Source organism: Drosophila takahashii, chromosome 2R (assembly GCF_030179915.1).
Source record: "Drosophila takahashii strain IR98-3 E-12201 chromosome 2R, DtakHiC1v2, whole genome shotgun sequence".
Taxonomy (NCBI): domain Eukaryota; kingdom Metazoa; phylum Arthropoda; class Insecta; order Diptera; family Drosophilidae; genus Drosophila; species Drosophila takahashii.
Genome location: NC_091679.1, coordinates 43,643,456 through 43,669,037, shown reverse-complemented (window position 1 = coordinate 43,669,037; position 25,582 = coordinate 43,643,456). Strand labels below are relative to the sequence as shown.

Sequence of the window (25,582 nt, the reverse complement as noted above, 5' to 3'; positions counted from 1 at the left end):
GCCATTTCCTGCCCCGTGGGACAATTTGACTTTTATTTTATAAATTAAGCTAGGCAAACTGTACCAGATTCTATGTATACAAATATATTGATTGGGAATCGCTGAATAAATTCATCATTGTGAATTAGATTTAATTCCTTGATTATACAAAGCACACTGGGCCAGAAAGTTAATTTTTTGGCCAAAAATCTGTAATTTCTTTCCTAGGACAGTTAGAAGGATGCAGTTTTTTGCGATTTTTTTTTAAAAGATTGAACTTTCCAACGAACTAAAAGTAAAATTTCTTGGAATTTTATATGATATAGATAATCCAGACCAAAGTCGGAAAATTTTACGTACTTTTCGGTTTTTTCTTTTTAAAAAAATAACTAGAAGACGCACTTCTTTCATTTTCGAAAACAATAAAGTTTGAGATAAAACAAACTAAAAAAAATTGACATCACTAAAAAATATTATGCCATTTAAGATTTATGGACCGTTAAAAAGTGCAACTTTCGGAGGCTTCCACATCAACGTTTATCAAACAATCGATTTAAAAAAAATTTCTATTTTTTTGTTCTTGTTACCTTTTAAGTTTTATATAATCAAATTATATAAAAAAAATTGTTTAAAAATATTGTTTTTTGATTTGTTTAATGTTAATTTGACATATTCTGAAGTCATCACAAAAGTATGCTACATTTTTATTTGCATAGTCATGATTAAATAGATAGATATAGGTTTGGAAAATACCATAATCGATTAGTGTACGTAAAAAGTAGATTTTAGATGTTCGTCACACTAAAATCAAATTTTTGAGCGCAAAATGTTCACCAAAACCTGAAGAAATAAAGTATGGCATACTCTTGGGCTCTCTTAGCTAAGCTCTTCAAAATAGCTCGACTTCGAGTTAAGCCTTCAATTAAAACTTAAATTACCGAAAACTAAGGCAAAACCGCATCGAGTCGGTGGGCTACGCTTTTAGTAAATTGATCAACGAATTTTTTTTTGAAGGAATGAACTAATTTGGGGATGGCACTCGAAGGCACTCGAAAAGCAAAGTACTCATTTGCTGAAAAAAAGCGTAAAAATTAACAATTACATTTATTTTAGCAAACAAGTAAGACATACGAGCTATATTATATTTTTTACTTGTTGAAAATAATCCCTTCTGCAAGTTTCGGAAAGAAGTCGAACAGCAACATCAGCATCTTTGACTTCTAAATTTTTTTTCATTTCCATCAATATTTTATGAATTTTTCACTTTGAAAATATGGTAAAAGAAAACTACTTGCCCGAATTCTTTGAAACTTTGGCATAAATTAGTTTAATGTATTATAAAAAGGATCCCAAACTCAATTTGGTCATTTTCTTAAAAAAGAAAAACGTATTTTTGGCCAAAAATCTGATCGGCTGGCCCAGTGTGCAAAGGAGCAACGGAAATCACTTATAATTGCGCCTAAAAGTATGCAATAAAAAGGAACAACCACTTTTGCGAACTTGAAATAAAGTGTTGCATACTTTTAAACACCTTTATAAGGGAATCAAAATCCTTTATGTTAAAAGCTTATAAGTATTAAGTATTATATTAAATTAACCACGTGGTTTTTAATTCTCTGTACTTTGTATTACACAAATATATCCTACCAGAGTAATTCAAGTCTTGTTTTTGTGTATGCCTTGTCGAAATAAATGAATAAAGCCAACTGAGGCCAGAACCAACAGTTTAACATAAGGCACGTTGTGAGACGTGCGAAATGTAATTGCCATTATCTTTTAATTTTTCCCGAAATCTGTTGCTGTTCGGCGCGTAGTTGGATGTGTTTTTGCCGGACTGACAGCCAGCGTGATTGGGTTTTAATGAAGCTACCAAAAGGCCAAAAGCCAAAGGCCGGGAAAGATTAATGAGTGTGGTGGAACCAATTGAGAGATCGCTGAATTCAAAGCCCCAGAACAGCGAAGCCAGCCCAAAAATCAACTGACATATCCCCGTATGCCGTGCTAATTGCCGCTTTGATGCATTTTCCGGATTTGCAAGCGCTGCATAAACGGATTAGTTTGCTCTGCTTTCGCAGGGCTTTCCCCGAATTTCCCTGGAAAACAATTTGGACCTCGTCTCATTTGCCATAATTGCATCGAATTTAATTTTTAGTGGATCGACAAGGGTACACTGCAATTAACTTCCGCACACAAACGCACGCAACGCAATAGTGAATTATTTTATAGTGCCGAACTTCTTCTGAGCTTCCGTAGTTTTTGCACTATAATCAAAATAAAATCGGTGCCCAGTGTCATGTGAATTTCACCAATATTGGATCGAATCCGCATGAATGTTATGTCATTCGAGGGATCCAAGTCCCTCACCACATTGCGGGCCATAAAGAGAAGAGGCTTCAGATTGGTGACATAGTGAAAAGTGCGTCTCTGACTGCAAGTGGATCGCAGGGGAACGCCAAGACTGTCCAAAATCATGATGTCTCGAGCCCCGCGATGACCAAAGAGATTGACGAATGCATCCCCATCATATGATCTATTGCGACTGCAGGAATTATGCATTATACATATTCCAGATATTTTACAATATAACTTACGGCGCAGGTTTCTTTAAAACCTGTGTTGGCTTCTGCGATTTACGCAGATTTTCTGCCGTTGATGGTCTTGAACTTCTCGACATTTTGAGAATTTGTATAAGAGCAATAAGGAGTAGAGTTGTGTTTTTGCAGACAAATTGTTTTATATTCAACTGTCTTTCTGACAAATCTAGCTAAGCTTGCTATTTAAATACAAAATCTGATTAATTTGCGCGAAAGAAAACGATCTGGATTTTGGTTAAAAATATATTTTTCTCAATTTTTCTCAAATGCATCCCAAATCGAAAAGACGCGGTGTTTATTATAGCTTATAACCCAATATATTAAATCAAACTATAATTTACATTTAATAGTATAAAGACAAGGCCGTCCATTTATTTTACAATACTTTGAAATTTCAATTGAACACAGTAATCATCTTGCGATTTATATGGGAATGCGGGTGCGCAGGTAGCTTAACACCGCCTGGGTTCCCATCGATAGGATCTGGTGACGCGGCTGGCGGAAGGGATTGCCCCAGAGCCCCAGATTCTCGAGCTTCCTCATATTTCCCAGGACTGGCGGCACCACCTGAATATCGTTGTTCGACAGATTCAGATTATGCAGTTCCCGCAGGCCACCGAGACCCTTTTCGCTGGCATCGATGCCCTTGATACGATTGTCGTGGGCCGACAGGGATTCCAGGCACTTCAGCTCGTAAATGCAGGTGGGAAGGCGCTGAAAACGGTTGTGCGAGATATCCAGTTCGCGGAGCAACTGAAGACCACCCAATTCCATGGGCAGATCGCACAGCAGATTACCCGAAAGATTGAGCACCCACAACTTGGAGTACTGCGAGATGTTGGTGGGTATGTAGGATATCTGGTTTAGGTTGAGGGTCAACTGGGTGAGATGCTCGGCCAGCAGGTTCAGATCCTTGGGAACTTCGCGCAGCAAGTTATCATCCAGGCTCACGATGTTGACCATCTCCCGTTGAGCTGCTTCGAGGACCTCCATGGGCACCTCGCGGATTTGGGCATTTGAGGCCCTGAGAATCCGGGTATTACGCATGAGGTATTTGTCTGGGAAAGGCGACCGATTTTCGCCAGCATCACCTGTTCCGTCGTGCCCCCTTGGACTATTCAGGCCGTCATGAACCACAATCATATCGAGGAATGCTCTAATGTTCAAGAGGTTAATTGTTGTAACTTGAGGGATAAAGTATAAACTTACTGAATTTTAGAAAAATATAGAAGCTTATGAGTTGCTTCCACTGATTCGAATATGAAACTGTGAAATACGTATAGATTGACAGGGATCACTGTATTTGACAGTGACAGTATTTTCAAAGGTATTGTGATTCGTTTTTCTTTAAATATCCTGGCTAAATTGTTTCCATATCTTTATGTAGGTGTTTTGAATTTATACGGTTTAATATTATAGAAAAAATGCCATACTAAGACCTGCCAATTAAGTTCATAAAAATATTCCTTATTAAAAAATACATCTTTATTGTTATTGTTCAAATATAACTTAAAAATTTGTATTTACTTTTCTAGTTTTCTCTAGATAAGGATCTTTATCCTTGCTACCAGTAGTATCACTAGTAGATCCCAATTATCTACGAGGAATTTAAGCCTTTATTCCACCACTCCGCAGTCCGTGAGCCGGATCATGTTGTGGCCCATGGGCAGGTGGCCGATGGCGCCCTGAATCCTCTCCAGCAGCTGCATGCCCTTCCTCACCTTCCCGAAGGCGATCCTCCGGCCGTTCAAAATGGACAGCGGCTTGAAGCTGATGGTGAAGTTCACCGCCGACGTCCTGGCGTTTCCTCTGACATAACGACTGGGGAAGGAGAGGATCCCAGCATCCACGCCGTGGTTAAGCACCTCGAAGTCGTGCTCGATGTTGGTCAGAGGTTCACCGCTCCTCCTCCGATCCATGGCCAGACGTCCCTCCATCCAGATGGGCGCCAAAGCCCGGGTGAAGACGATCGCCTGGCTCTTGTTCTGGGTGCAGATCCTCATGAACTCCAGCACCACCTGGGGACAGGCCTCGGTGAACAGTTGGATGGTCAGTCTGCCCTGGAGGCGGGCCTCTCGCACCTCCAAGTCCAGGTAGATCTGCGGTCGCAGCAGCTTGCACAGGATGCCCACTTCGCACTGGTCCATCAGGCTCTCGTAGCGATGCAGGACATGGAGGGGAATCTCGCAGCTAAAGGATCCCGAGGACCTGGGCTTGTTCTTCTTGGACTTTCCCAGCTGCGGATCGAAGAGCTCGCCGCCCTTGTGGAACTCCTTGTTCTTCTCAAGCTGCCGACGCTCCTTTTCCCGGGCAACATTCGCATTTCGCCATCGGCCAGCCGCCAATCTTTCCGGGGACTTGGTGAAGGTGCGCAGGGTGTTGTTGCTCTTCTTGTAGAGAGCCGTCAGCATCTCCATGTAGGACAGCTCCATGTTGTTGCCCTCGATCTTGACTTTCGGTGGCGGAAGGTAGGTGTTCACCTTGCCCCTGATATTGGACATTCGCTCGCGATGCTGGCGGTACAACTCCCGCTGCTCATTCATCACCATGTGGGTTCGTGTCTTAGGCATCCCTGTCCTCTTGGAAGTAGCCACTGGAATCAGTCGCTGATGATGGCGATAGTTATTCGCCAGGTCATCCTTCTTCACATTGAAGGTGTGCTTGGGTTGGGCCCCAGCCTCCACCTGACCATCAAAGGCCACCAGATTGGGATTGCCACTGTTGTAAACCGGATTAGTCATCGTATAGGGTCCCCTCTTCACCGTCGCCACATAGGGAGTCATGGAGCTGGGGATCTGGGGAATCTTGCCCCGGGAACTACGAGGCACATCACCGCGAATGAACATATTAAATCACTACGAAAATATAGGTAAAACTTTATACTTGAATTTTTGAAATACGTTTCGTGCGTTAGAAAACTTTGACTGAAGGGATTCAGAGAGGAGTGAAGTCGATTTAACTGGCAGAGGTCACCTAGTTCGATCGAAAAAAACATAATTATCTACCTAATGCTAATTTCATTAACTGAAAATGCGTGCCATGTGGCTTTTGCATATTCTTTGATGCGGAAAACAACATGAAATTGCCCATTTTTCCGACATCAATTATTTATTTCATATATAAATGAGAGCGAGCCCGTGAAAGTATGGAGTTCAATTTAATTATTTTCAACTATTTTGAACGGAATTAACACTGCGGTGGCCTCATAAATGCAAACTTGTATTCTCGCGTAATTAGTGATTTAATTAAAATCAGCAAATATGCACGTCATTAAAACCGAAATATTTGCATAGTTTGCGAGCGAAACTATGCACTTCTAATTCGCATTGTTTTCGTTATTTGGCGGAAATAGTTACAGCTAGTTAGTTCCTTTACAACTGATTATTATGGTTAGTTTTTTAAGTGCTTCGTTTATTTTCGCTGGTCATTTATTCATTCAATCCGGCTTTGGTTTTATTTTCATTTTTATTTCATTTCCCGCTCTTTTGACTTTTTGTAATCGGCCATTAAATGGGGCAGAAAATGGTTTTGACGGGTTTTGTCACTGGCAATTGGTAGTTCGCATTTTATAAGCCCATTGAACCGACGAACCAAATGGACAATTAGCGGCCATAACACTTGAATAATTGTGTGACACAGTCTGAATAAATTGAGGCTCTCACTTCAAAACTAACAATAAAATTAACTAATTTGTGCGAGCTTTTATGGTTTTTCATAAACCTAATAAATATGCTCGTTTTTTTCCTATTCAAAGCTTCATTAAATCAATAGCAGAGCTTTCACTGATTTACTTTTGTTCGGAACGGATTAAATGATATTAATACCATATGGTGCTCATATGCAGATAGCGGGATAAAAAACCTATTCGAATAGCATTAATTGATTGTTAATATGGTAGGGCTTTTGCGGTCACAATTAAATGATTAATGCGATTGAGTGCGGTATATATGGGCTTGGGTGAATTAAAGATAAATACGTGGGTAGTCAGGATAATCTGATGCATTAATGGTCTCCACTCAGCCGATTATGAGGACATCAACTGAAGGACATCGCTTCTCCTTCCCAGCGAAAGTGTCATTAGGGCAACGCTCTTATCGCTCTCAACAATCAACGTCAACGTGGATGGATGGAAGGATGGTTTGATAGCTGGATGGGTTGATGGGTGGCTCTTTAGACATTGAACCACTTAAGCGTTTTTTGTTCTCAAGTGTCACACCCACAGATGCATCAGCATGGCATGGTATCATCATCCTAGTCCCCAGTCTCATCATCCCACGGTCCCTCTCAACTTTCACCTCCACTTTCACGACGTGTTTTGTACTTTCTCTAGTGCCGTGCCACGACATTCATATTTGGTATTCATATTTCAGGGTACATCTTAAAAATGTGTCAACAATAAACCCACACACCCGTGCGGACAAGTGACTGCAATTTGATCAAGTACAAATACAAATACACATGCGTTGCATCCCAGCTGTTGTATTTTATTTTATTTTATTTTTTTCCATTTTATTTTCTTTATTTAACCCACAATGCCCTGTGACAAATATTCCGAGCGGAATGCCTGACATCTTCAATAAACCACCGTTCGCATATTCGCATTGGAATGTCGGTCTGAGGTCTGCTTATATTTGAAATGCCTCGGCTATCAATTCTTTAATATTTGCAATGCTTTAATGCAATACAATTTACATTTCTTCTGTTTTTAAATGTGGCACTTCTTAAATATAATAGATGAATATTTTTTTTGAAACTGAAAATCCAATTTAATCTACAATCATCAGGCAATAAAGTAGTCTTAAGTATAAACATTATCTTAATAGTAAAATTAAATTTAGTATGAGTGTGGCAAATAAAACTGACAATCATGCCATAAAATACTCTTGAATACACATTTTCTCTTTGACCTTGTGGGCTTTCTCAAAATATATCTGTTTCTAGGTGCTTATTTATAGTATTTATTTTTAATGGGTGCTGCAGATAAAACTAAAAATCTAATTAAATCTATAATCATCAGGCGATAAAATACTCCCAAATATATAAATATTTTTGTGACCTTGTGGCCATTGCCCGCATATTCCCCTATTATATTCTCTGCCATTTTTTATGGGCGAAAACAAAAGCCGGAGCCGTTAGTTAAGAGCATAATGGATCATAAATGCTTTGGCTGGGAAAATGTGATTTTATTCTGTCTGCTCCGACGCGTCCTTTGCCTCCATTATCCCGGCATCTGGCTTATGGATATGGAACCTGTCTTATTGCTGCCCCTGCCCCGGATTATACGTAAAGATATGTACACACACGCCGCAAGTAAGTGTGTATTTTTATGACATTCTGTTTTTGCTCAGCTCATCGTCTGCAGCACTTTGTGTTTGTCATATTTTCTTACCGCCGAGATGTCGGGGGAAATGCCAGGGAAAATGGTAGGAGAAGGGGGGGATTTTGGTAGAACAGACGGAAACATGTAAATGAAATACGTAAGTATTTAAGCTGAGATTTAAGCGGAGTAAAAGTCATGGTTTGGTCAGCGGTTTTAAAAAGTAGGTACTTGGAAAGGCATTAAAAATGTTCTGCATTAAAGTATTCCGTCAATTGCCATCCAGTCCATTTAATCAGCCTCTAATTAGCCCACTGCCTCGGCTTAAATGCCATCAATTTCGGTCCTCCTACTTTGGCTTGTATTTGGGATAGTCGACAGTCGTTGAGTGTCTGAATTGGCTAAGCCCTGAAGCCATCAGTTAATTAATGCCATTAATGTCTTAGCAGTGGCTCTCTAAGCCAGTAATTAACCGAGTTGACAAATCAAGTTTGCCCCAAAGGACGACGACGAGGTATAAAGGATTATATCAGTTAGCAAGCGGGCTTAATTAACAATAAGCTGAGGTGTTAATAGCCCGACGACAGCAAAGCCCAAAAGTTCGCTCCCCGAAAATGTCATTCCGCCCCGAAAAACATTTAATCCAATTCGGAGACGAAAGTGGAGGCACTGAACCATCGCCAAACCCCACACACATTAAAAAACCATTTCAAAGGCTTAGGTTTTGGGTCTACAGCCTTTTACCATCCTTAATTTGGCACTCATCGCAGAGTTGCTTACCTTTTGCCAAAGCCAAAAAGGTAGACGTAAAAAGTTGTCGTGCCGAAGATGAAAATGCTGAGATACAATTTTAAGTATCCATGTAATCCCCGAACAATTTATTAGGAGCAGTGGAAGAGAAGAAGCCAATTAGGTTAATGTGTCGAAAGAAATCGAAAGGTTCAACTCGTGTAAGCGGCTGGCTTTTAAATAATTTCCAAAAATAGCTCTTTCATTAATTTAATCTTTAATTTACACAGGTTTGTTTTACATTACCATTGAAAATTTGAACATTTATAGTTTATAGTTTGAATAAGTGTGAGTGTATTAAACATATGCAATCATTCCCTAGAAAGTAGCGCCATCTAGCAGAAAATTTAGTTTTCCTTATCAACGAGTAACGGGTATATTATTATAAAACTTACTAAATTGATAAAGAATTGTATTAAATTAAACTAAAAGCCGGTTTCTAAAGGATTTGTAGATAATACTTTAATTAAATGCATAAAAACGGACCACACACTTCATTGGTTCGGGGGCAAAACCATTTAAATGCGGACATCTGGAGAATGCAAACGTGAGGGTGCAATTTGGGGTTAGAATGCAGGGCTTTTTGCTTTTTGCTCCTCCTGCAATAGCAATTTTGCGAGCAAACTCCGCCTGGCAGGGGGCAAGGCAAAAGCAAAGGCAAGAGTGTTCCTGAGACACTCACAAAGGGTTTGGCATGCTCTCAGAAACCGGGGGCTTACATACGCTTTCCCCTTTCGCTGGGAAATGGGGAAAATGGAGGGACAGGAAAATGGCCACAGAGTTGGCTCTGAAAAGCCATTTATCAAGACATTGCATAACAATGGCGCCCTGCGCGTGGCCATAAAGGATATTCAAAGCGAGTTAAGCTTTATGATTTGAACACGTGTTAACAACACATAAAAGCAAGCAACGATTTTGCCAAAGGCAAAGCGAGCAGATTCCAACTAAATAACACTGAATCCTAGATGGATTTAGTGAGGCAGAAATAACTGAATCGCTGCTGTTCAGATTCAGATTCAGATTCAAGATCCAAAGAGCAAAAGAGTAAAATAAATAAATGCTTTTTGCAGGGTGAACTGGTCCAGTGAAAACACTTTCATAATTTATACCGCTGCACAACAAACAAAATAACTTTTGAATGGGCGAAAATATTGCCGCTGGGCATGCGCCTGAATGCAGCTCGCAAATTGCACGGATCATAAATTAGAATCAAGAGCAAAGAGACCATAAAAGGAAAAGATTTTTTTAACTTATTGTAGAGGTGAGGTGGTTTAACTTTAAGATATGGTTCTTATCTTTATTTATTTTTGAGTTATGGTTATTTAATTCACTTTGGTCTATTATAGTGATAATATGTTATGAAGCGTAAGAAACCAGTAAAAAGAGTTAATAGATTTAGTATATTTTTTAATCATCATAATTATTTTGAAAAATTCTGAAAAAATAAAAATTTATTATAAGCTAAACGTAGTTTAATTTTGGTGAAAAAACTCATTGACTGGAAAATTAGAGGAATTTTGTAAAAATCTACCCATTTCTTGTTTTTTCTCGTTTTGTTGCATTCGTCGTACATTTCATACTCAAAATTCCCCATTAAAAACGACAGTTCTTAAACATCCGCCTCATATGCCACGAAACCAGCTTCCTCCGCCTGTTGCGGATGTATCCGCAGGAAAGTAATATACCCATCAGCCAACGAGTACCGGGTGAAGAAGAAGAAGACACCGACCGACACACTCATACACATGGCGAAAAGTCAAGTGCATGCAGGAGCGACTGGAATGAAAAGCCGAGGAAAAGTGGAAGCTGACTGCCACAAAGCAGCTGTAAAATAGTTTTAATATCCGCTGGCAAGTTTCATTGTGTTGTTGCAGCTTGTTTCTGCTCCACTCCCCCCTTCGCTCATTTCTTAAGCTTTCCCAGTTGGGGGCTTTTCCTCGGTTTCCCTTGGTTTTGCCTCGGTTTTCCCCCTGTTTTTGTCACCTGCTCTCTCGGCAGCTGTAGCTGCCAGCTGTGTGATTGCACATTCATAACATTTCCTATCAGCCCCTCAGCTTTGAATGCCATATTGCAAAGGCCCTTTGAATTGGAGCTCATTTCTAGCATTTGGCTTGCGGAAATTTGAACCTCGGCAAATCAAAGTGCACGCCCACTCCCTCCTTCGGTTCCATCACAAAGTGTCTGTCACTAAATAAACTTTGATTTATTTATACACACTTTGCACTCGAAACGCCCCCATTCGGAAAAATGTCCTTTTAGTCGAGGTAAATACTTTGTGGCAGTGACTGTCTGTCTCTGTGTCCTTGCCATCTACTGGGATCCTTGCCTTCTAAATTACCCAGGTAAGTCCGATTTAGGCAGCCGGCCAAGCTCCACAAAATCACAATTTTCTGGCAGTTATGCTGGCCAGACAATTATGAAGTACATTTTCATACGTGCCGTGGCCAACAGGCGGAGTCACACACGCAAAACTAATGATGTGGCCATTGGAGCGTACTCAAACGGCCCGCAATGTGTGCTAAGTGATTTGAATTATAATAAACATGGCTTAATAGCTGCACTTTCTGGGCCATCCCACTTGGTCTGTTGGCTTATAAGCCCTGCCTAAATAATATTAAGCCTGTGCAAGACAAAATCGTGAGAAGAAGTTATGGTAGCTCAGACTCCTTTCAGAATATTGTATAATCCTTTCTTAGTTCGCCTCTACAAGCTATTTCCGAATTTCAGTTTTTGGTTTCAAATTTTTCCATGAAACAGTTTTTGCAATGTAGTTAACCTCCAGAAAAAAATGGCGACTGTTTCATAGTTAAGAGGAAACTTAAATTTTCAACCCAGTTTTCTACCTTCTAGACAGCTCAGCCGAGTAGCTCCAAAGACTTGTTGCCCGGATGAAGAATCTGCATAAATCCTCGTTAACGATGTCACATCACGTGACAATATGAGCAGAGCAGGGATTTAGCATCCACTGCCTTCAATGGAAGTGCCTGTGCAGTAGTAAACTCGGAAAAGGGGAAATTGTTGCCACTGCACAGGAGTCCTCAAGGGATTCTCAAGGCCCCCATTTTCCACCTCCCCGTCGGCGGAGGGAATCCAGGTACTAGTGCTCAACTCACAATGCTTACACGTTTGCTTAACACCGATTGCTGCATATAGATTGGAAATAGCTGCGAAAGGCACCTGTTGAAATGGTGACTTCACTCCGAAGGAGCGGCTAAATGAATTATCGCTTAACTCTACCCAGCCATCCACCATTTTATCAGGAATTTTCTGTGTGGCTGCCATCGGCTTGAGAACCTCCAATGGAGCACAAAATGATTTGGGTTGGGGTTATAAAAAGCTGAAATGTTTGCTTACTTTCCCAGATATATTTATACCCGTTACTCGTAGAGTAAAAGGGTATACTAGATTCGTGCAAAAGTATGTAACAGCTAGAAGGAAGCGTTTCCGACCCCATAAAGTATATATATTCTTGATCAGGGTCACTAGCCGAGTCGATCTAGCCATGTCCGTCTGTCCGTCTGTCCGTCTGTCCGTCTGTCCGTCTGTCTGTCTGTCCGTCTGTATGAACGCTGAGATCTCAGAAACTACAAAAGCTAGAAGGTTGAGATTTCCCACACATATTCTTTGGCTTCCTACGCAGCGCAAGTTTATTTTAGTCGAGCGCCACGCCCCCTCTTACGCCCACAATCGCCCACTAACGATTTTAAAATGGGTCCTGCGCCCACATCTTTAAAGATTTCCGAGAAGTATAAATGCAATTTTGTTGTGTATATTTATACCTATCGAAATGTAGAAGACATTTTTCAAATCGGACCATTCATTAAAAAGTTATACGCAATCAAAAATTATATATCTTTCTCCCTCGCACTCCCTTTAGCTGAGTTACGATTATTAGTCGGGACACCAACCCGACACAGCGTTCGCACTTCCTTTAGCTGAGTGACGGGTATTAGATAGTCGGGACAACAACCCGACTATAGCGTTCTCTCTTGTTTTCATCTTTGCCGCACGTACACTTGACTCCCACTTGTTAGCCATTCTTGGGGCATAAAAGCAATAAAATCACGTAGAAATGCTTACGAACTGAACTTATACTTTCGAGTTTTCTATCTTCGGCCTTGAATATAGGAATTTTAAAGGGTTTTTGTGATGATAGCCTGCCTTAATGCCATGTGAGATACCCAAGATGGTATATTATTAACCCACCGAGTAAACCAATTACGGAGCTTTTTGCTGATGCCAATGCCTATGTAAATTTTGTGTCACTTCTTGCCACATCTGATAGATGACGTATGTGCACCCTGGAATCGATTTTCGCCCCCCGTATTATTGCTTTTCCAACTCGAACTGCTGCACTCACCGCCCGGGCACTTGGCTTAAATCAAATTGCAGAGGAAAAACACAATTTCAGCAAATAGTCAGGAGACTGAAAGACGCCGTCCGAAGAGCAGAAAACCCCCGCAAATCTAATGAAGAGGACATTCCCCGGCAATCGAAGGAGAAGAAGACGCTTACCGCATCCAGCTGGCTCTGATTGACTTCAGTGGCTGAAGAATGGAGTATCGAGTAAAGTAAAGCAAAGTCGAGTACAATGGAGTTTCTGCAGGAGCGAACTGGAATAACTGCGAATGAATTGCCATTGCCGTAAAGAGGGAACTTTCTCGAATTCCCGGAATCGGCGGGCACGACCACAAAACGCTAAGTGAGCAGCACGTAAAACCCCCTTTGATTGTTAAAAGCATGCAAAGTTTGCTCTATTCCCAACGACTTTGTCGCTATTCGTTTAATTTAAGTTTATTTTCTCTGCTTTTCGAGCACTGAAAAGAAGGATTTAAAATAAGGCAATAAATCGTAAGAAATACTTTTAATGCTCTGGGCTTTCTTAAATTTTATTTAAATATTTATAATTAAAGTAACAAAAATCATTACAATTTGAGATCACTTTTAAAATATTTGTTCCTAAATGTATGGAGTAAATAAAAGATAAGCGTCTTCCTGAATAAATTTATAGCTTTTGAAATATTATTTTGCGTACTGTTAGACACCTTTTTTGGAAATTTTAAAGTGATTTTAAAAACTTAGCGTTTTTTGTGCCATCCTTGAATATTTAACAAACATTTTTTTTCCCGTGTAGCTATTGTTTTTGCCACCATTTCGTCCGCACTTTTTCGCCAATGCAATCCAGTATCTAAATTGGAATATTTTTATTTTTCGGCAGTTGTTTGCCACTCGCAGCTTAAAAATATTTTTATGCTCTGCAGATAAATAAAATGTTTGTAATATTCAGGCGCAGGCTGAGGTCAGGCCGAATAAAAGCATCCAGCTGGCACGAGATACATATAAATATATGGAAATACATATGCCGCCGCTTAAATGCAAGCAATTTAAGACCGTTTTTGGGCCAAAAGCGGAAGTTGGTGAGCTGGTGGACGTGTATAGTGGATGTTTTGCTTGCTGTGTTGCCACTGCTGTTGTTTCAGCCACTGTTGTTGCCGTTTTTGTTGTTGTCTCCGCCACCTGTCGCCGGAGGACTTGGTAGCTGATATTTCAGCTCCGGCTTTATTCAGCAGCATCCACATCTCGGGCGCACACGGCGTATGAGTAATCCGCATGACGTACGGCGTACGCGTTCGCTCCACTTTTTTCCCATTTTTGTATTTTTATTTTTTAGGTATTCAGCGAGCGCAGCTGCCGCCGCAAGTTTGTGCCGAGTAAATTAAATTTTAACTGTGAGTTTAGCTTAAATGGAAAGTTTCCGATCCCCCGGGTTGAAGGGTTGAGGGGTTAAGAGGTTGAAAGGCTGAGAGGCTGAGAGGTTGAGGGATTGAGGGTTCCAGAGGCTAAGAAGCCCCCGCCTTTCTTAGTTTAGTGGGTCTTAATTAAAACGCGAAACTTGCTCTTCATGTGTTTTTGTGCGCCTCTTGATGCTTAATTAAAATACTTATACGACATGTTGTACACGAGCATGTATCTGTAGCTGTTCGCCATGCAGAGTGTGTCAACAGCCCACACCTGCCGGCCATGTGTTGCCCACCTGAATGGAGTGCTCGTAAGCCCCCTAACCCCCTCCCCCTCTAAGCTCCTGATTCTTGGCAAAAAGTGCGCAATCCCCGCTAATTTGCCATTCCCAGCAAAGTGACACCATTAGCTGGCTTTGCCGCTTTTCAGCAAAGATGAGCTACTTTGTGGTTAGCGAACAGAAAAAAAAAGTATAATCCCTTTCCCTTTTTTTGGCGTTGCGAATATCTATCAAAGGAAATAAATTTCGAAAATTCGCCTTTAAAAACCATTTGCATATCAAATAAATCGCCAAGTTCAAAATCTTCTCAATCCCCTGAGATATTATAATTAAAAGTCGTTAGTCTTTTTTCGCTGAGAATTTCGGGGCGGCACTTGGCACATGGCGTTCAAGTTGGCGCATGAAATGAATTATGTTAACAGCCATCCGGTTGGCGGTAAAATTTTGCGGGCCCAACTGCCATAACCGCATTTTTCGTTCATTTCACCGTTTTTGGTTTTCGGTTTTCGGGTGTCGTCGTGACTGCGGCTGGCGTTTATTTTTATGGCATTTCTTTGTACAGATTTTGCGGCTAACGGCTGGCGGCTGCTGACAGCGATGACAGCCAAGTGACTGATCCTTGTGCGGCATAAAGGATATACATATGGGCTCTGGGATCCTGGCTCCTCCTCCTCGGCTGCTCTGCTCTCAGACTAATGAGCGGATGCGCCCGTCGCCCGGCGGTTTAAGCCGGGAATTTGTTGTTGACGTCCTCGGCTGGCTTAAATGAGTTTAAGCGATTTGTGTTTCTTGACTGTCACACGGAGAAAAAAATTATTTAATAATTCAGAAATTATATCATTTTCTTATGGAATAAAATATATTTTTATTTTACAAAAAAAATATATAATATATTTGGTAAAAATAAAAGAAAAATTGAAAATTTTGCCTTTCATAAAATGTATTTTATTATTTTATATTTTCAGTATTTTAAGCAATAAACTTTAATTTTATTTTAAATTTTATCTTTAGCTGTTAATCACCAGTTATTTCGGGTAATATTTCAACTTGATAATACTGATTCGTATTTTCCGTGCACTTGATTGCTTTGATTAAATGCTTGCATTTATAAGCAGCCTAATCGTTGTCTAGGAATTTCGCAGTTTGTGAGTTTGTGAGTTCAAACCGCAGGACGAGGGGTTAAGCGGGGTTAAGAGTCACTGCCTTCGATCACAGCCGTCGAGCTCATAAGCAAATTCCCCTGGGATTTGGCCCCGCAGGCTCCTCCCTGCGGTTTCTCACTCGCTTTGAGTGACAATGTCTTGTTAGCCAAATTGGATTTTAGCCTGGTTAACTTTAAGCATACACCCATCTATTTATTCGCACGAGTTTATGCATGGATGCTACAGTTTTTCCGCCGCAGAAAGCTGTGACTCGTGGGAAAGTGGGAAGTCGGAAAAAGGGTTATCAGCACGCAATCAGAGGGCACCCTCGATGCCGAACGAAGGACTTTAGCCTTCGACCTCGTCCTGCGGCTGCCTTTCTCTTGGCTTCTGCTCCTGACGTTTATTATATTGCATTATGCGAACATTTCTATTGGTATTTATGCGCGTGCTTCTTGTGGCGGCATTATATTTCGCTCTTTGCTTTTTTGCCAGCATCCTCATGGGTTCCCCCATGAATGTGGGTGGTTGTGGGTGCGCCCTAATTTGAAATGTGGTCGCTTGACTTTTTTATACGCGTGTTTGCGACACTTCAGTCGCCGCATTTCGGGATTTTTATTTTAATGCGTTTTCATTTTCCATCCCTCAATATGCCCATGTTATTGGCAGACACAAACAGGCGCGCCTGTCTATTTATGAATTATTTATTGATAGCAAGTACACAGAGACGACAACAGCAGGGCTGCAAAAATCCAAAAAGAAATATATTGTAGACAGTAAAGTTTCGCTTTGGCTTTGACACAGAGACGACAACAGCAGGGCTGCAAAAATCCAAAAAGAAATATATTGTAGACAGTAAAGTTTCGCTTTGGCTTTGACAGCAGAAAACTTGTGTCGAATTATCCATTCAAATTGGCAGCGAAAACTTTGCAAAACTTTTTGCCGCTCCAAAAGCCACTTAGCCACCGAAAAGTCTCAACTAACTGATAAGTATGCAGTGCAGTGACATCTAAATGTATTAGGCCAAATTCAATGGGACCCGAAACGAAGGGTTGTCGACGAATGGTTATGTTTAAATAATTTATCTCAGGGAATTTAATTAGATTTACATATTTAAATGACCAAAAAATAAGGACACGCACGTGTTCCTCCCAGGAAATAAATGACGACATTATGGGCTAGATATGCCGCCAATATTCTGCGGCAAAGGAAATCTGGAAATCGGATCAGGCCAAAAAAGGCGGAAGGGTGACAAAGATAAACGTAGACAAACCGTTGAAATCCTCGCGGCTGGTGGCCGTAAAGCACTTACACACGTTCCCACACACAAACCTACATTATTTATATATTACGAAAAATAAAAGGGAAGCCGAAAAAAGAAAAGGCATAAAAATGCCAAGTAAATATCACTACAATGTGAAAAAATGAAGATGAATGCGAAAATATTGCGTATCCGCCGGGATGGCATCGAAATCGCGCTGCGGGTGGCAGCCCTGATGTTTGGCTCTGGCATTTGTGGTGACAACCCTCCTCTGCAGCAGCATCCCCATTTTATAGCGCTTAAATCCGATTTCAATGCTTAAATCCTGCGGCACGTAAGTGCCAAGTGAAGTTGTGCGAAAGCGACAAAAACTTGTGCCGTTCCAATTGCGAATCAATCAGACTTTATTTATTTTGCACACAGATTAGAATCGGAAATAAATTAGAATAAATAATAAAATCGAGGGAATTTCCTTGTGCTTTGTAGTGGCAAATATGAAATCAAAGTGCCTGCAGAAAAATGTTGGAGAGGAATGCAAGAAGAAAGCAAACTTTATAAAGAATCCGTAGGCTAATGGATTTTGTGGGTGGCAGAAAAACTGGAAAAAATCGAAGAGTGGCTGCTTTAAAAAACGGGAGAAATTAAGTGAAAAACTTTAATTTATAAATTGAATTTGGCATTAACCAAACCAAAAAAAATCCTAAAAATGCCGAACAAAGGATTCAAAAAGATAATATCCTTAAAGTTGAAGCAGGGGAACTAAAGCTGTGGAACAGCAGATAAACAAAGCAAATACACAATGCTAAAAGGAAAAGCGAGGAGCAAAAGGTAAAGGGATGAAAAAAGAAGGAGAAAATGGGAAAAACCAGAGACTGTAATCCAAAATAGCCATCACTGAGCTTGTTGCGGAAGGTCCCAAGCCAAATTTGCGACTAAAAGTTCATTTTTCGGGTTTTGTTTGAGCTGTTTGGAACATCGAAAATCCCACAAAACGGTTTTGAGGCTTGAGAACGGATTTTGCGTCGCTTCAAGAAGATTTCAAGTATGATTTTTATTTAATTTTAAGCAGAGGCAGAGTAAGAATAAAATTTATAGTCACTTAACTCGACTTTTTCATACGCACCAGATTTGACAAATTAAATATGCTTTAGCAAAATTGGTTCAACCGAAAATGTTCATTGAAAATTGATTGAGCTCTAAAATGGATTTACTTTTATTGCTGCCATTGAATACATAAGTCGTCAAAGCTTTTAGCATTAGACTTTTAATCCGTTGAAAAATATTGTCAGCTTAAAGTTTGCTACATATTTTGAATAAATGGAAAATAAGGCATATTTTTCAACAATAATTTAATTTGCCTTTTTTATATTGTCTTTTTTTTAGGCAAACTACATTTCATATAAAAATTGACCTGGCTGCTGCCAATCAATAAATCATTTCCGCTCTCTCTAATTAAATCCGAATTTCCCTTCCTCCAACCGAGAGCCACAGAAGCCTAAATTACCAGATGAAAAAATTGCAGAAATAAATCCTATTAAACTGGTAAATCGCCGCGGGCGTCAATATGCGAATAAACGACTCGGAACAAAAAGGCGGGCTTAAAAAATGGAATCATAAAAGTTAAAGTGTCTTCGAGGAAATAAAGCAGCAACTGTCCCGAGTGCCTTAAAGTGTATTACATTTCTCTTTCCTTTGTTTTTCCTCGGCTGCTATTCCGGCACTGGAAAATCCATTTCCCCTTGGATCCTCCGGGGGATTCCCGTCAGCGAGCTAAGGCGACTTATGCAGTAGGAATTATGTAGGGGTAGAGCCTCCTCCTCAGACTACACAAATTATGATAAGCACTTAAGTATAATAGGCCATGGAGCAGCAATCAATGCGGGATTTGAGATCTGAGATCCAAGTCCCCGCTGACTATTGGGCAAATGAAAGTCTTGTATTTCTGCCAAGTGCATGGTCAGTCTGTTTTTATTTCCCTCTCTTTCTAATGCCATCGCACTGTCTCTTTCTGCTGGGGCCAACAAACAAAATCACTTAGATGGCTGTCGACAATTGTGCTTGCCAAGAAAATTCACAAAAATAATAGAAAGCTCCAACTGAATAACGTGCCAAATAGTTGTTCTCCCTTTCCCACTCCCTTGTGTATTTGCCAATATAAATATGTATAGTGAAATCTGGGGGAAAACAAAACGGCAAACCGGAAAATGCCTTGAAATGTGTCAGAGGCATACATTGTAAGTGGAAAAACTGGAAACTCCGGCCAAGTCCAAATAAATTATGGCAACAAACGAAAAAATTAGTTCAAGCAACTACCCACACGCCAGTCCAAACATGAACTTTTCAATAATATATATTCCATGGGAAAATTCACAGGAATTTGACTAACTACATAGTTTAAAATGCTGAATCCCATTGCTGCTATTTGCCAAACTCGAACGGACCAAGGCAATTTTATATACACACACTGGGCAAACAAATCCTTGGCTTTGGATTTCTCGAACAGCATTAGCACATGTCAGTTGAAGGGATCCCAGAGGTCCCCCCCCCCAAAAAAAAAGGAGTAAAATTGCAGGATTTAAACTGCATCCATTGACTGGATAAACTGGAAATGGGAAAACTGGCGAGCCAAAGCATTTGTCTGCCCAATTTAACTATCGCCCAATGGCAAACAAACCTGGCCAAACGGCTGGCTCCATTCTGCGGTGTCCCATCTGTCCCCATGGTAATGGAGCTCTAAATCTGTAGGCCGGAATACATACATTCGAGGACGAAGGACAGAGGACTGGCGACTGGCGACTGAGGGTTCGGATGAATGGAGGACGAGCAAACAAGACGCAGAAGGCGCTTATTATTGTTTGCCATTCAAGCATCACCCCGAAAACTCGCCAACGGAACCCAAAACATCGGAACCCCAGAACCAGAACCAGAACCAGAACCCAAACATCGACCACTCGACAAGCACCACGGCACCACGGAAATCAAAACAATGGAGGCCAGCCCGAAATCTGCGAAAAATAGCCAATGAATTGGGCGGAGTGGAAATAGTGGAAAGAGCAGGCATCCAGAAACGAGGCGGCAAAAGTCCCACCATAAAGTGCAAACGAAAGAGCAAAATTAACTATTTGTGGCGAGAGGCTACACGGAAAATCCATAAATGTTTGGAAACTAAATTGATATGGTCAAATTGTCTAAACAATAGACAATTATTAATTAAGACAATTATTAATTAATTTATTAATTAAATTAAAGTTTACCCAAAGAGAGAGAAATAATCAGAATTATTTTAATTGAAACATTAAAAATTTTAGATACATTGAAGGTATTTTAGAAATTAATTTTTTCATTCGACTCCAATAAATTATTATTAGTATGAGGTATGTTTGAAATTTATGTTTAAAATATATAAATTCTATCTGTGTAATGTTAGGATCAATTTTTATGTTATTTTTTTTCTTTTTTTAAAAAAACAATTTTTGATTAAAATATTTTCAACCTATTTTTAGTTAGTTTTAACCATAGATGATTTTTTTAAACAAATATTTCTTATGCCAAATACTATTATACTTAAATTTAATAATAATAAGAATACAAGCTATTTCCTGTAGTGTAACTCACCATTTAAAGCAAATTTACGGGCCGCTTAAATTGGAAAACAAGCCAAAAGTTGGTATTTGAACTTCAGCTGATTACTCGCTAATTACCTGTGGGATATGAAACTTTTATTTCGACTCCCCGAAGAGCTTTAAAGTGCGTATACGCCGGGTGGGCCGCACTGAGATACAAGCACGTCGCATAACGAAGCAATTAAAAGGAGAAAGAATGCAAATATCCGGCTGACCGAAAAGGAGCAAAACGCAGTGAATTAATGTGGCGTCAAATTGAATGACAAGCCGCTGTCGCCCGACAGACACCAGAAAAGGTGGAAAAAAATGGAGGGCGCAATGGAATTAAAGATGCTGATGGCGCTGATGAGCAGGGAGCCAAAGAAATGGGACGACAATTTCATTTCAAAAATGCAAGATGCCGTGATGAAGCTGATAAAAATGAAGTGGATTCCTCCCGGAATTATAAACATCTGTAAGGCGAGGCGGACAGTCTGGAAAAAAGGCAGCCGGAGAAAGGAGATCCGTAACAAGGGTCTCTGGACTTTGGGAAAGGTGGGTGGGAAGACCTGTTTCCCTGGCACGTTTCAGTTAGTCAAATGGAAGTGGAGTGGACATGGCTGCGGGCCAGACAGACGGACAAAATGATGAACGGAATTACATAAAGTGGGGATGCTGCTCCAGCGGGAAACTGTGTATTCTATAATGAAGATGCCGGCGAACACGCCTGGCTGGCAATCCATTTAAGACTCGTCAAAGGGTTCTCGATGTCCGCCCGGAGACAGGACTCAGGACATTCGGGACTCGGTACTCGGGATCGAAGAAGAAACTGCATTTTAATTGAAGTTTGCCAACAGACAGACAGACAGACAGTCAGTCCTGAAAATAGTACCTACACTACACACTTGTTAAGGCAAATATTCTTAAATAATTGGCAGCAGCCATTGTTGTTTAGGTTTCAATTACATTTAAAAGTTTTGTGGGTGAGTCATGAATTTTTCATGAATTTTATTGCTCAATAGCAGGCAAAAACGAAGGCATGGGAAATCCATAAAACAAAATAAATGCTTCGTTAGAAGCTTTTGTGCGCCCTGGGATAATTTAATATTTTCTTTGACACTCGACAAATCCAAACAATTCCTGGGGCCATAAATGAATGCTTTGTCATGATTTCTTTCATTACAGACCGACACCAAATGACAAACCACACAAGAAGGAATGCCAAAGTCAACGAACGAATGCGAATACGACTGCACACACAATCTGAGAGGCAGGTTTAATGAGAGTAGAGTTACAGTTTCGCCCCCATATGCTGTGTCCCCCAACTATCCCCTATCCAGATCCCAGATCCCAGATTCCAGAACCCTACCCTTCCCCGCATATGTGTGCAAATTATTATCCCAGCCGCATACACACATATATAGATATACATTCGAGTGTTGATTTACATTTTTGATTTATTTTATTTATTTAAGCCCCTGCCTGGTGTCTCTGTGGGTGTGTCGTCGTCTAGGCCACAAAAATGCCAAATGGCAAAGCAACAAAGCTGGCAAAAATATTGCTGCCCATAATTTTCATGCTCTCATTCGTATTTTTCTCCTTTTTTTGCTTTTTGGTTTTTGTGGATTTATCGCAGATTTTGTTCTTTATATAAGTGTTTTGCTGCTTTCTTTGTGCCTGTGGACTGGACCCCGTATTTTGGAATTTTCCGAGAGCCGAGCTGAGCTACTTGAACGGAATTATCATTGGCAGATCTGCAAATGCTTCAATGGCTTACGGAGATTTACAAATAGGCCTGCTGACCTCGGGTTCAAATTACCAGACAGCCAGGAGCTAAAGGCGGTGGGATTATATTAATAACAAGCTGCAGCGAGTAACGAACATTTTTGCAGCCTTCTTGACTTTGGGTCAATCATCAAGTTAAGTTAAGTTTGAAATTCGATGAAGTGTTTGTCTATTAATCAGACATAGAGTTTTAACAATCCAGCACAGAAAGAAATATTCAAGCACATTGTTCTTGAATTGAGAATATTCGCTCTGGAAATTGAGAACATTTGTTCTTGAAATTGACATTATTCAACAACTTTTTGATAAGTTTACTTTACTAATTGTGGAGATAAACGTTGTACATACCGGCAGTAAATTACAAATAATTGCTTTCCTCCGTTATACTTATTAAACACAACTACCTGGATGTTTGTGTCAGATTTTATGATTTCGCCCGCATTTCAGCTGCACATTTGACTCGGGGCAAGTTTACGAATGAATAGGTCAATCGTCAGTTAATTTGAACCACGATGATGCAGTGCTTCAGTGCTAAATGGGCCATAAGTCGTAAATTATATTCTTCCAAGAGGCTGCAAAATTTACGGCCCACCAGTAAAATTTGTCTTAACGTTCTGCCGGTAATTATTTTATTTGCCCTGCGGAATTGGATGTTTCGGCCGAAATGTATTGTTGTCTTTGAGGACGGCGGAACTCCCACAGATGTGCAGCCAAGACCAACAAATAAACAGAGGAGCACCTCGACCCAATTTAAACACAGCCTCACGGGGTGTTAGGCTTAACGAGCCTTTACTGTAGTTCGTTCGTTCGTTCGGTCGAGTGCCCTGTGTATTTTTCATAATTATGTGTGCGCATTACTCATGAGCAGCCAAATGCAAACAGGGACAATGATGCCAGATGCAGAGCGTAAAGTCCGGCACTCCGTAGCCCATACAGTGTACAGTAACTAGGCAAACATTTGCCGTATATTATGGCTAATTTAATTGACTTGCCAAGCTTGCCTTTGCCATGTGTCGTATTGTGCTTGGGTGTCTGTAGCCACGGGGATCGGGAAGTGGGGGCTTCGATACCTCATGTTTGCCTGTGCGTGTGGTTCCCTTTGATGTTAACCAGACTTGTTGAAGAATGTCCCTTATTGACAATACAAGAGCTCCGAAATACCAGAAGGCAAGATATCAAGAACAATCAGTGGCATTAAAGTGGTAAACGGGAGAAACATTATGAACTGTGTACTGAACATGGTGGAAAATAAATAAATAAAAGGTCTTAAATCTGAAATCTATTATAAAGGTGTCTAAAAGTATGCAGTGGAAAATAAAAATTTAACTTTGGGATTGTTTTGCATACTTTTAAGTATATATACATAAGAATATTTTTCATCTTTGAACTATTTCACCCCTATTAAATATCTAACCATATGTAGACAATATTTGAAGCCGGAATTAAATTCTCACGCGTTTTTCAAATGCCTCTCTCGAATATCCAAAGACGACATGTGCCATTTCTGGTGCAAATGTTCTAGGCAAAATATGTGTGGATGGCATACCTCCTTGTGGGCCCAGCATGCTCTATATTCACTTAACTATAGATGCGACACGCACAATTTCGGGTCCTTCTCGGAGGGCATTGTTGTGTGTCTGTGTGCCTGCCCCAAACTGTGAGCATATTTATGCGATGGATCTGACCCTCTGGGATTCCTGGGCTCCTTGTGTCCATTTCGTAATGGGACACGAAGCTACAATAAAGTAGCAATTACCACAAGTAGTAACACATGGAAATAGCGGACAAAGACCCTCGGAAGAACCTTTTTGGATGTTTGGAAACTCGACTACCTATGGATAATTGGGTGAAGAAGAGACACATCAGAAGAGTGGTTATGATTGACATACGGCCACGAAAAACTAAATGAATGGCAAAACATTTTCAATTTAACTTGTGACCAGTTGGAATTTTTATTGAATTTTCAGCCGGAAACAGCAGGAGTTCATGCTTTCACCCTCATCAAAGTTGCGCAAAATATTTCATCTGGCTTAAAGGGGATGGTGAAACACTTTCACTTTAGAGTCGGGAACTATTTAATTATTTCACTTAATATAAAAACTTTAAACTTTTAATTACTAGATAAAATACGCACTTAAAAGTAAAAAGTTTATTTGACATTTTAACCACAATGCAAATAATATCCTCCCAAAAGAATTAAATATTTTCCTGAAAAACGCTGCAGGTGAAGTTAAGTTAGGCAAAATAATTGGTCTAGTTTAAACGAGAATTTTAAACACTTTTACAGGGATAAAACTAGTTTAAAAACTTTAACCGTAAACAAAAATATACGATGCTTTTATTTATTTCTCATACGCAGTGTTGCCGTAATTTATTTGGATACAGTTTAGATTACTTTTAACTGAAAAATGGTGTTATTCCCAGAAAATGCATAAAGTTTTTTGAAAGAAAAATAGATTTGCTTCCCAGAAAACGCCTGAAGTTAAGTTCATCGATTGGCACAGGTAGAAGTTTTCAAAAAAACGCGGAAAATGAAAAGCATCCGCTGCACTTACCATTCACATCACACGTTCAATCTGTTCACTTTGCTGGCGGTTCACGTAGTTAACCAAACAAGGATCGAAATGCTGCAAAAAGTGCACGGCAATCTCTGTTTTCCCGTTTTTTGTTCTACTTCAAACTCCACTCTGCAGTTCAGCCGGAAAAGAATATGAAACCGCGGCGGCAGCTTTGCTTAACTAAATTTTGTTGTCAAAACTTCAATTGTTGGGGGCCGCCAGGACGAAAAGTTCGGGCCAAAACATTTTGACAGGCCGGAAGGAGAGTGGTGAAGAGTTAGGGCCGAAAAAAACTTTCAGAGGAGGCAGGCCGAGTTTCAGTTACGAGCGCACTTAACTATCACGGCCAACTTTGCAGCACTTAACAACACTTGAGCGAAACTTTTAGCTAACCGCATAGACTAGTTTGGCAATATGTTATGCCCTTATCTGTGGCTAATTCGTGTGGTCGCCAGTCGATCTCCTTAGCTTCCCAACCACCAGACGAGAAAAGGATTTTCCGACCAACTCGAGAGCCGAGAGAGCTTGCAACCGCC

At 40.3% G+C, this 25,582-nt stretch overlaps 4 protein-coding genes across 5 annotated transcripts in view; all 4 read right to left on the bottom strand.

Annotated features, from left to right (window-relative positions):
- The window catches only part of LOC108059795 (5-hydroxytryptamine receptor 1A), a 42,145-nt gene extending 16,563 nt beyond the window's left edge, over positions 1–25,582 (bottom strand). The window contains exon 1 of the mRNA XM_017145227.3: positions 25,044–25,582. The gene's annotated coding sequence lies outside the window, so the exon portion shown is untranslated. The remainder of the gene's footprint in view (positions 1–25,043) is intronic.
- Positions 2,091–2,741, bottom strand: LOC108059794 (dynein light chain roadblock-type 1). 2 transcript variants are annotated; one of them, XM_070213274.1, is made up of 2 exons: positions 2,571–2,741; positions 2,091–2,509 (listed from the first exon to the last, which is right to left on the bottom strand). In XM_070213274.1, exons 1-2 carry the CDS (start codon positions 2,651–2,653, stop codon positions 2,200–2,202), a joined length of 393 nt encoding a protein of 130 aa, XP_070069375.1. In that variant the 5' UTR covers positions 2,654–2,741; the 3' UTR covers positions 2,091–2,199. The 2 variants fall into 2 exon arrangements, with proteins under 2 accessions (XP_070069375.1, XP_017000715.1); XM_017145226.3 differs by having other exon boundaries at positions 2,091–2,518; positions 2,571–2,733.
- LOC108059793 (leucine-rich repeat-containing protein 40) lies at positions 2,916–3,936 on the bottom strand. Its single transcript, XM_070213907.1, has 2 exons — positions 3,783–3,936; positions 2,916–3,729 (listed from the first exon to the last, which is right to left on the bottom strand). Exon 2 carries the CDS (start codon positions 3,714–3,716, stop codon positions 2,997–2,999), a length of 720 nt encoding a protein of 239 aa, XP_070070008.1. The 5' UTR covers positions 3,717–3,729; positions 3,783–3,936; the 3' UTR covers positions 2,916–2,996.
- LOC108059790 (uncharacterized) lies at positions 4,082–5,514 on the bottom strand. Its single transcript, XM_017145224.3, has one exon. It carries the CDS (start codon positions 5,417–5,419, stop codon positions 4,190–4,192), a length of 1,230 nt encoding a protein of 409 aa, XP_017000713.2. The 5' UTR covers positions 5,420–5,514; the 3' UTR covers positions 4,082–4,189.